The sequence below is a fragment of the Castanea sativa genome, chromosome 10 (assembly GCF_040712315.1).
Source record: "Castanea sativa cultivar Marrone di Chiusa Pesio chromosome 10, ASM4071231v1".
Lineage (NCBI taxonomy): Eukaryota > Viridiplantae > Streptophyta > Magnoliopsida > Fagales > Fagaceae > Castanea > Castanea sativa.
Genome location: NC_134022.1, coordinates 40,149,451 through 40,160,579, shown reverse-complemented (window position 1 = coordinate 40,160,579; position 11,129 = coordinate 40,149,451). Strand labels below are relative to the sequence as shown.

The 11,129-nt window shown below is 35.1% G+C and overlaps 1 protein-coding gene across 1 annotated transcript; it reads right to left on the bottom strand.

The window, feature by feature from the left end:
* Positions 1 to 7,300: 7,300 nt before the first annotated feature.
* On the bottom strand, positions 7,301 to 8,807 carry LOC142613186 (uncharacterized). Its single transcript, XM_075785412.1, has 2 exons — positions 8,296 to 8,807; positions 7,301 to 8,199 (listed from the first exon to the last, which is right to left on the bottom strand). Exons 1-2 carry the CDS (start codon positions 8,476 to 8,478, stop codon positions 7,483 to 7,485), a joined length of 900 nt encoding a protein of 299 aa, XP_075641527.1. The 5' UTR covers positions 8,479 to 8,807; the 3' UTR covers positions 7,301 to 7,482.
* Between the last annotated feature and the right edge of the window lie 2,322 nt (positions 8,808 to 11,129).

Sequence of the window (11,129 nt, the reverse complement as noted above, 5' to 3'; positions counted from 1 at the left end):
TAATAATGGAGATTGTGGCAATAATGACAATGTACAATGAGAACCTGGATTCAAGGAAAGCATACTAAACAAAACAAGAAAAAAAAAATGATAATAGCCAAGAACATACCTCTTTCATTGGATGGCAATGCACATCTGAACAGCTCTCTACGACCTATTTACTCTTTACTTACTAATTGGATATATAAAGGAGTCCTGAGATGTGTCTTGAGTCAAGAACCATCCTTTACTGTTCTTCCATCAAGAAGCATCCTCTACTGTTTTTCCCTCTCTTTTTTTATTCTTTTAATTTTCTTGTTCTTCTCAGCTATAAAACTTCCTACACTTATTTTGTGAGCTTCAATTCAGAAGCTTTATAGTTGCAGCAACTCCTCCTTATGTTCAGAAGCCACTTCGCATCTGATACAGATTTTACCAGTCTCATAAGTTTTCTGTTTTCTCAATGCCAACGTCCATATGCAGAAGGACACAGATTATGGCTGTGTTGACTTAAACCACTGATTATAAGTTCACAAATATAATGGTTGAGAGAAAACTTATGTTATTACTCTCTCTCTCTTCATCCATTTTTCTGCTTAGATAAAGTGGAAAAACTTTAAGCAGACTAGCAACTTCACTCATCCAATTATTTTTTTATTAAAATCATCTAATCCTTTTAACCTTTTATGGTTGGCTTCATAAATATTTTTTCAAAAATTCTTTCATACATCAATTTTCAGTGGTGTATAAATTAAGTCCTAAAACAGTACATCCGTAGTCTCTTGAATGATACATATGAATTTCTGCCAAGGAGATGATGAACTTTTAACTTAATGGGGGAAGTGGGGAAATATGATTGTTAGAGAGGTAACGAGGACATGACCCTAGATAGGACTGAAGGGCATAAAAGATCCACTAGCCAACCTCAATTAGTTAGGATTAAAGCTTAATTGAGCTAAGTAGTGAGGGAAATAAAAGATTATTTACCTCCAATGTTTTTTTATGAGTAAAAGTATGTATGCAAATAACAAAAGCAGTGTACAAGAACTCAAGGGAAGCAACTTAAGTATACTAAAGTGTCTCCAAGATTTTTACTTACAATGTATGGGCTGAATAATTACAACTACACAAATTTCACCCTTATTAAGACAATTATCTCTATGAACATACATTAAAAGTGTCAAAAAATGATTTACTCAATTAACTACTGTCATTATGTACTTTCTAAAATCAAGTTTTTTTTTTTTTGGCAAGAGGGTATACTTTTGTTTTACTTACAATTGGATTTCATGCCTTTGTTAGGTATTTTAATTTTCTCTGACTTATTTTTCCAAGAGAAATATAGTTGGCATAATTTCAATGAAGAAAAAGAAATGTTGAGTTCATGTCAACTAAGTAGCGTACATGAGGAAATCCTATGTGACTAATAAGTGGCAACAATATGCAGATTAGTTGATTGGTAGGCTTTATGGGTTAAAAAATTAACAAATCAATCAGAAGTCCATTTGATCTAGAATGATATCTTCACTAATGAATATCTAATAATGATGCAGATTGGCACCATCAAAACTGCATCTTGATGAAATTTGGCTCTTGATTAAGCAGCATATCAAATGCAGAAACTTTTTTCTTAACAGGACAATTTATTAAAGGTAGTAGTAAAATATGAAAAAAATAGGATTAAAAAAAAATTTAAAAAAAAAAAAGAGGAAGAGAACAATAGAAAGAGACAGAGAGTGTAGAAAAAAAAGGTTTAGGGCTCAATCAATCAGCCATCACCTTAACTACTATATATTTTAGAGGGATATGACAAGATTATAAGTTTACCCTATGCTAATATAAAATAATAAGCAAGTAGAAAAATATAAAATTAACAAGAGTAAATCTTAACACTCCCCTCAAGCTGAAGCATACAAATCAAATGTGCCTAACTTGAAAGATGGTTGCTGAAAAGACGCACAAGCTTTTGTGAGAATTCATCTTAGTAGGCATAGGGAGTGACAATCTATCGTTACATCAACAAATTTTGAATGAAGTGACAATCAACCTTGATATGTTTGAAATGCTCATAAAAAATAGGATTGTTGGTAGTAAAGATAGTAGTCTCATTGTTGCGACACATCTACATAGGATTAGGAACATCAATACCCAAGTCATGAAGGAAAGAGCAAACTCATAACATCTCAGAAGCAGCATGAGCCATAACTCGATATTCAGCATCAGAACTAGAACGGGTGACAACATTCTGTGTTTTTACTCAAACAAGTAACGAGATTACCTTTGACGAAGATACAAAAATCAAAAGTGGACCTCTGATCAGAGCAACAACAAGCCTAGTCAGCATATATCACTAAAGCCTGTCACATACAACTATTTGTTCTATCTTGCTTTACCTGAAGAGTGCTCTATCTGGCTACCAAACTTTTGTGAACACATTGGTGCTGACAACAAAGCAGATGTCATCATATGAATGCTGACATAAGAACACTTCTATCATCTGACAACAACCTCCATATTGTCTTAACGCGTTCTAGGGTTGGATCAAAATGCTATAATACCAAGCCAAGTTGTAGAATATGAAAAATTAAGGTGAGAAATTAAAGAGAGAGAATACCCCTTCGCTAATATAAAATAACTAGTTAATAAAAAAAATAGCAGTAGTAACTCAAACAATTAAAAACACACACACAAATAGGGATTACACGTTGTAAAGAAGAGAAACTTATAATAAATAAAATAAAAATAAAAATGGTGGGTGAGGGGGAGGGGGATGTCCCAAAAATCCACCACAATCCACTCATAAAGTGATCTAACAAACAGAAGCTTCAACTTGATTAGAGCTTTTAGCTTATTTAGGAGGAGCTCAGTGCCCTTCAAATGTCCTAGCATTCCTTTATCTTTAAATGCACTACATTAGGCATAACAGATCAGCCTTCCCAATCATTCTACCCCACTATTACCAGAATGCTCTCTCCAACATGCCAATTTCACCTCAACTTTCATGGGTTTAAATGATATAATACAAAATGACCAAAAGACAGAGTTAAAAGCTCACATGTGATCAAACAATGCAGAACAAGGCAGCCACTATCTAACCAGTAACCTTACAAATACAACCCAATCAGCTATATTTATTCCCACTGCCTGAGATTCTATAACATTGGAATTTTGACCAATGTCACAGTCTAAGTAAAACAAAAAATAAAATGAAATAAAGAGCCATGTTTTGGAGGTACTTTTGCCCGCCAAATGTTTTTCCAAGGAAAATTAGTATCCGTTCCACTTCTCAATATCCCATACTGATTTATACTCCCAGACTTAAAAGATTTTTTGCAACACCTTCTTCAAGTTCAGCTAACAGAATGTCCCTCAAACAGTGACAACCCCATCATGTCCTAATAGCAAGACAGTCAATCAACATTTAACTATCTCTTAATCACATACCATGCATACACATAGCAAAGCCTTTTTGTGAACAAGGATGATGGCCACAGTATATGTACGTACCTACCACTCTCAAATTACATAATATAAATTGAAATTCAAACACTTCAGCATAACTTCTTTATTTCTAGAACTTTTGCATCATGTCATCATGCAGGAAAAAAAGAAACCCAAAAGGACAAAAGCATCGATAGAAAAAAAAAATTACTTAGATATCAGCTGCCATGTCCACTAATCTACCTCAAGATCTGGATATAGACTTCAATTCCTTACAATTTAAGATCAATTCCCAGAGAGAGGTTTTCTTCATTGGTATGATTTGAATCATCCCACCCATCCACCACTAGTCCTTACCGACACCATTGATGGTGATGTTTAACAGCTGCAACTAACATAGTTGGAAATTTTTCTTGTGGAGAGCATAATATCTATATCTTCCCTGCACAGAAACCCAACTCAGCTTTAAAAGCCAAGCACAAAGATCCTCAACAACCCCAATCCTTGACATAGCATGGAATGGTTGTATTGCTTTAACCTAGAGAGGGTTTAAAGAGTTAAAAAACCTAAAGAATGATGAAAACAATATATTGTAAAGTCCACATAGTCCCTCATAATAATCTTTATCTTAAAATAAAAATACAAAAAATAAAATAAAATAAAAATTGACGGGTAGAGCAGAAACAACAACAATCAAGCCTTAGTCCTAAAATTTTGAAGTCACCTATGGATCCTCAATAGACCAGTCAAGGTTGACCACATATATTCTATTCTGCCAAAATGCCACATGAATAATTTACCCTATCATCAACAATCAACTTTTTTCGTGCCTTCGCTTGTTAGCAGATAATGACCAGAACTGCATGATCAGCAATATTGATGACATGTGATATATCACAGTCTAATGCTTCTCTTCTTCTTATATTATACACCCAATAATATCTGAAAATTTCTTCTGGCACCAATTTAAGCAATCTTGGAAGATGGGCATAACAAATAAATAAAATCATGTACTAATACAATTCGATGGACCATCTTGATTTTCAATTAGGACTACATCATAACCTGGCAGCCTGGCATAAAAGGTATCAGATTAATGACTACATTCCATCCTTTAGGAACAAAGGACCTACCTAGAAATTACTGCATATAGGAATTATGTTTGTTATTTAATAGAAAACTAATAACGCAAGAAATTAAGAATAGTATCAAATGGGTTTCACACAATCGAACAAATAATAAAGAAAGTTACCTTTCATGAGATGTACGTTATTCATTCAATGCCACTGCAAAACGAGTAGCCGTTTTAGATATCTACGACTATCCAACAGTTGATTCCCAAATAAATGCCACTCCAGATGATATTTTGCATATCATTGAGGTCATGAAAACCCAAATGTCACCTATAAGCTAAAAATGGAATCAAAGTCAGCAGGAAATGCAGACAAAGAAAGTAATTCAACATGAACAGGATTAGCATTCACGCACATATATGTTATGCAATGGAGAAGTTTGATAAACAAATAGCATAGAGCATCATAAAAACATATGGGAAATATGAAAATGTGCTGAGAGACTTGCAGATACATGTGACATGTTTATTAATCATTAATGTGATCACTATTCAAATGGGTGCATTCATTGGGCTCCATTGGACATGTCCAACATATCGCAAATGACTCTCGCTCATTTTATCTGCATCCTTCTAAATTATACTTCTTACCTCACAGAGCCATTAAAATCGTATTAATTTCTAAAATTAGAAACCTATTTATGAGTTTCTGGAATACTAAGATATCAATATATCACTTTTGAAAAGATAAAAGATGAATTCAACATCTGAGCCAAAGCACATTAGGATGTAAAATTCACGCCGCCTCTAGAGAGCTTATACAACATCCCATTTTCTCTTTTACATAATCAGATTTATTCGCTTAGCGCCTCAAAGTTAACAGATCCAAGCCACTGGGTAAAATCAAATTTAGTATGCTTGAGAACAAACCAAAAATGTCAAACCTGACCAGATTATGCTAATTTGATGCACGAAATTGATATGGATATACAAGTCAATCAGAATTCCACATCATTGCAAACAATGGTTTGGAAAGAATGTTGCAATCAAAGTTAATAGTTTTCCAAAACTATTTCATCTTGAATCAGTTAAAATAATATCAGAAGTGACTCACACCAATAATAGTTTCCAAATAAACGCTACTGCAAAAAAAAAGTTACCAACACCAGCCAGTCTTGAAAGTTTAAAATGTTGCGCGTAAAAATGTAAATCTCTGAGGATTCCATATCTTAGGGAATAGATTAATGGATAACAAAGATCATATCACTTATAACTACTTCCAACCCCAGCAAAGTTCAACATTATTATCAGCATGTACCAGAAACGGTCGTGTTTTCCATGATGAGACATCGTTCAAAACAGAGCACCATGTTAACTGAAACGCTAAGCTAACACGCATCTCACTAAGCCAATCTTTAAAACAAAGAGGAAAAGCATTGGCATACCATGCTTCCACATTTCTAAGTTCCAGTTTTTCTTGAACCAACTCTAAAAACAAAAACAAGCATAGAAGATCCATATTCTGTTTGGAAAAATCCATGCATTCCCTAGGTTAAAAGGCACACTTTTTCACCCTTTTTAAGTGCAAACCATCATAACATCCATCATTCACTTTGAATCAGCAACGGCTATATTGGATGAATTAATTTAATTTTGCAGAGGAGTCAAGTCTTAAGAAGAGAAAGGAAATGATCATGATGATTGTTTAGGAAGCTTTGATAAGAAATGATACAACCATGTGAGAGAAATGCTTTCATTTCAAGTAAAGCACTACAACTCTGGTTGCATATGGAAATAATCAAAATCACATACGTTGCAACCAAATGGTGTGTATGTTTTGTTTTGAGTTCTATCTAGACTAGAAGACATGTACGTATGTTGATGGGAATTTTTTTTTTTTTAATTTCTTGCAACTATTTTTTAACCTTTGAATCACAATTCACCATCCAGTTAAAGGTTTTGTCATTCCATAAACAACAATTCAAAGAGTAAATGAGCACATTGAGCATATGACAAACACAAAGAGGAAGCGAAGTTGCAAAGTAGGAGAAGAAGTCGATATATCCTCTTTTTGAGCTCCAGACTGACTGACTGACTAGTCCATTGTGGTTTTTAACTTTTGTTACAATAACATAAGATACATACAGATACGAGACTGAGAAAGCAATATATTGCAAACCTAAGAAATTTCATTTAAGTTAACGCTCCCTTCCCAATCCGATTCCAATTATATATTGATTTTTCAGTGTTTATTCAATTTGCAGTGGCTAAGTAGTTATTCAAATCAAAGCGCATTTCTAATAAGTAGTTATTTTCTAAGCCAAAAAACCCAGACAAAGGGAGAGAGAGAGAGAGAGAGAGAGTAAAGTGTTTACCAAATCTTAGATAAGAAGGTGAGTGAGTAGGAAGGAACTAAAACCGCGGTGGTGGACTCGGAATCACAATCACGCAATAACTGGCGTGCCAGAGAGATGCGCTTTCTTTCTTTCTTTCTTTCTCTCATTACGGAAAACAGTTTTTGCATTTGCATTTGCATTTGCATTGAAACCCTCTGATTCTGATCAACACGATATGAACAAAAATTTAAAAAAAGAAACCATCAGAGAGAGCCTCTAAATTCATCTCTCTCTCTCTCTCTCTCTCTCTCTCTCTCTCAACTTAACTCAACAGCAGCTTTAGTAATTAAGAAAAATACATCTTCTTCATATTCATATCTCATGATCTCAACTACTACTACTACTAACACTACTCTTCTCTCAAATCCCTAGACATCACGGGATAATTAAAATTAGAATATAATAATAATAATAACCGAAAGAGTTTTTTTTTTTTTTTTTTTTTTTGTTATATAATCGGGGCGTACATGGATATACCACTTACACCCGGAAAAGAAAAGGAAAAATTTACAGAACTACCCCTACAACAAACAAAACAAACGCCTAGTAAGTAAGTAAAAAAAAAAACTCTTAAATCAATAGTGACAGACTCTCTCATTTCCTTCCCCCTCTCCTAGTTGTTGTTGTTGTTGCCTTCTTCGCCGGCGATTTAACGCTCTTCGTCTTCACACTCTTAGCAGCCGGTGCCTTCTTAGTCTGCGCTGCCTTCTTTGCTACTGCTGCTGCCGGCTTTGGGGCCGCCGCCCTCTTCCCTGGGGAGGTCCTCGTCGATGTCCTCGATGCCTTTGCTGCCGGCTTTGTTGTCGTCTTTGCCTTTGCAGTAACACTCTTTGACTTAGCAGGAGCAGCCTTTGTCTTCGGAGCTGCCTTTGCCTTAGCCGGAGCAGCCTTTGGCTTCGGTGCAACCGCCTTTGGCTTTGCCGCAGCTTTGGGCTTCGGCTTTGGCTTCGGCTTCGCAGGAGCAGCTGCCTTGGTCTTCGCAGCTGGTTTAGACTTGGCAGGAGCAGACTTGGCCTTAGCGGCGGAAGGCTTGGGCTTAGGCTTAGGCTTAGGAGCAGCAGCAGGCTTCTTCTTAGGCTTAGCAGCAGCAGCAGCAGCAGGCTTAGGAGCAGTTGGCTTGGAAGCTGGAAGTTTGAAAGAGCCCTTCACCTTAACGAGCTTATTAGCAGCAACGAGCTTCTTCAAATTGGAGAGCAATAGCTTCTTGAAGTTTGGTGGGAGTTGCTTGTGCTTTTCTTCGATGTGCTTGGAGATCGCGTACTGGCTCGAACCCGTCTTCTCTTTCAACGTTACTATCGCATCCTTAACCATCTGCAATAACACAAAACACCCGGATCCGTCTCAGAATTTGATCATAATTTTTTTTGGATTCAAATTAATTCAAATAATAATAATAACAATACATACCTCTTCGTAAGGAGGGTGAGAAGGGGGCTTTCTAGGACCGGAGGGCTTTCTGGCTTTAGGCTCCTTAGCTTTCTTTGGCTTCGCAGCTTTGGGTGCTTCTGTATCCTCCACCGCCTGTTCGATTGGTTCTGGCTCGGGAACCGGCTCCACGGGAACAATGGGTTCTTCGATGGTGGTCGCCATTGGAATTGGAGGATAATTTGCAAATGGAAATCACAAGAGAAAGAGAAAAGGAGAGATTTAGATCTAAAATCGCAAGAGAGGAAGAAGAAAAGGCCTGGATTGTGTTGTGTTTACTGGTAATTTTGGTGTTTGTGTGAGAGGGGAAGACGGAAATGGAAGAGATTAAATAGTGGTGAAGCTGAAGGGTAATATCCAAAAGCTCAATTCTCATTGGTTGAGACCCTTACCACGCGGATCGCATCCTTTCTTAAATTTAAACTTTAGCCGTAGGATATTTCCTTATCCACGGCTCATAATGCTTCGATGCGGAGGGTTGGAATGAAAGGGGGGTGTGGATGGGTGGGTGTTTAGGACAGTTTAGGTGTGCTTTTAACCTCTATTCATCCGCTCATAACTTCCCCTACACTTTATGGATTTCACTCAAGTTTTTTTCATCTTCTTGCAAATTTTATAACCTTTCTAGTGATTATACGTGCGTTTCCTGCGGATTTTTCATCTGGGAGTAATTTGCTTTTGAAGCTCCAATGGTCAGGATTAGGGTTTCTTGTGATGTTATTGTGGTTTTGGCCAATTTTTGGAGAATGCTTCCAGTCAAATTCAATTTTTTTGATCTCATATAATAGTAGCTTAATGAAGGAACCTATTGGTTCAAGAATCATCGAAATCCGATAACAATTGAGTATAAAACCATCTGTTAGAATGTCACCAAAGTTGAACACATCCAATAACTATAGAACATGCTACATAATACAGAGTGAAATAAGTTATGTTCCTAATTCTTTAAAATGATTCATCACTTTCCATTTTACGTTTGCATTATGTGTAATCGATTTCGGTGATAAAATAGGAATGCATATGAGTAGTCACTCCCATGATAATGGTAATGTTTTTCCAAGTAGAATTTTTTTGATATCTATGTAGCAAAATTGCTTTGCATGCAGTCATGAGTAACTCAACTAACTAGTGTGTACTCTCAAATGAAAGGCATATTTGAATTTTCCTACAAAAACTATCACAAATTTGTGTGTTCCCTTCTTGGTGCAAAGTTTTCTTGCTAAGATGCATAGGACAATGATCCTTGCATACTTTGTTAATATAAGAATCTAATAGTTCCTTGCCCTTGGTGGCACTTAATGGCCATTAACCAACAAAATGACTTTAGATGTGTGAATTCCACATTACAAGTCTAGCAGTTAGCTTCTATGTTGTCAATCAAATGTTGACACATTCTCCTTAAAACATATAATACACTCAAAAATATCATTAAGCAAGTAACATGTGAGAAATTTTCATGTTGCTGACTTGGGCTTTCTGGTCAATAACTTCTATAGCTGTGCTAAGAATGAAGATGTATTTGTATTGGTTCCATTGTGAGATAGATCTTCCATTGGTGACTCAAATGCCATCACAACGTACACCTCTAATTCTTTTCTATCATATAAACACTATTTCTCCGAACATTTATACTCTTATACCACGGTTATTCACTGCATCGCATGATCTATAAAGTACAAACTGCTTAGTCCCTACAAGAAGTTCTGAATATCATGATGTTTCTAACTTAATCAACCCATTAAATTGAATGAAACGCCTATCTGAATTGTGCTTGGATTAATATGTATGTGCTAGAAACTAACAATAGTGTCCAGAATATCATACAAATGGACCTGTTTAATGACATGTGCTCAAGCTAATGGTTGAATTTTCGTTCAAAGTGTTTCCACAAGTTTAATAACAAAATCAAATACCCAGAGAAACAACACATGTAATGTCCTTGAAATTTACAAGCACATGATGATAATAGCATGTGAAGAAATAGTTCCATTCTATTCAAGATTAAAGATCTTTTTTATACCAATCATAGTTTTGAAATTATAAGTATATGTGGAAGTTCAACTAATTATAAACATATAATTGCTTTATCAAAAAAAAAATTATAAACATATAATTAAATTGGTGAAAATATGAAAACGAAGTTAAATTTCTTTATCAAATAAAAGGAAGAAGATAAATAACAAGATGACAAACAAAAACTTTAATTTTATCAATGGAGAAAACAAAAAAAGAGATTTTTTTTTCTATTCTTTTTAGTTTTTGGTTTGTCGCCAAGAACTTTGTAACTCAACTAGCCCTTTTGATGTTTTCAATAAAGACATCCAAGATTCAAATCTCCTCACCCCAATTATTGATGTAATAAAAAAAATTCAAAGAAAATGGAAGATAAAACATAAGCATGAGAAAACATATGTCAATATTTTCACGTCACGTTCATCAAACTCTTCAAAGTAAGTGAGATTTGGAGAGACTAATAAGTATATAGAATACATGAATATTACATTATTCCTTGGTTGTTTTCTCTTTGTAACCCAAGAAACAAACATCATTTTTGCTTTTCATTGCTTCTGTTTTTTTTACTTTCTTCTCTCATAATATAGATGGGAGCTTGCAAATGGCATGAAACAAAATAAACATAAAAATCCTTCTAAATCGTCATTTAATATGTCCTATGTGGTTTATAATACACGTGGTTATTTTGACAATTCCATCTTAGGAAGTGGTATCTTATGAAATGGTTTCATGAGACCTCTCTTATAGCAAGCATAGATCTCACACACTATAAAAGAGTTATATAGTTTCTCAAAAAAAATAAA

What these genes read in the sequence shown, in the direction of transcription:
- LOC142613186 (XM_075785412.1), bottom strand. Translation starts at nt 8,478, where the DNA reads ATGGCGACCACCATCGAAGAACCCATTGTTCCCGTGGAGCCGGTTCCC. An exon ending in CTCACCCTCCTTACGAAGAG is followed by an intron (nt 8,200 to 8,295) that starts GTATGTATTGTT and finishes GTGTTATTGCAG; the next exon opens with ATGGTTAAGGATGCGATAGT.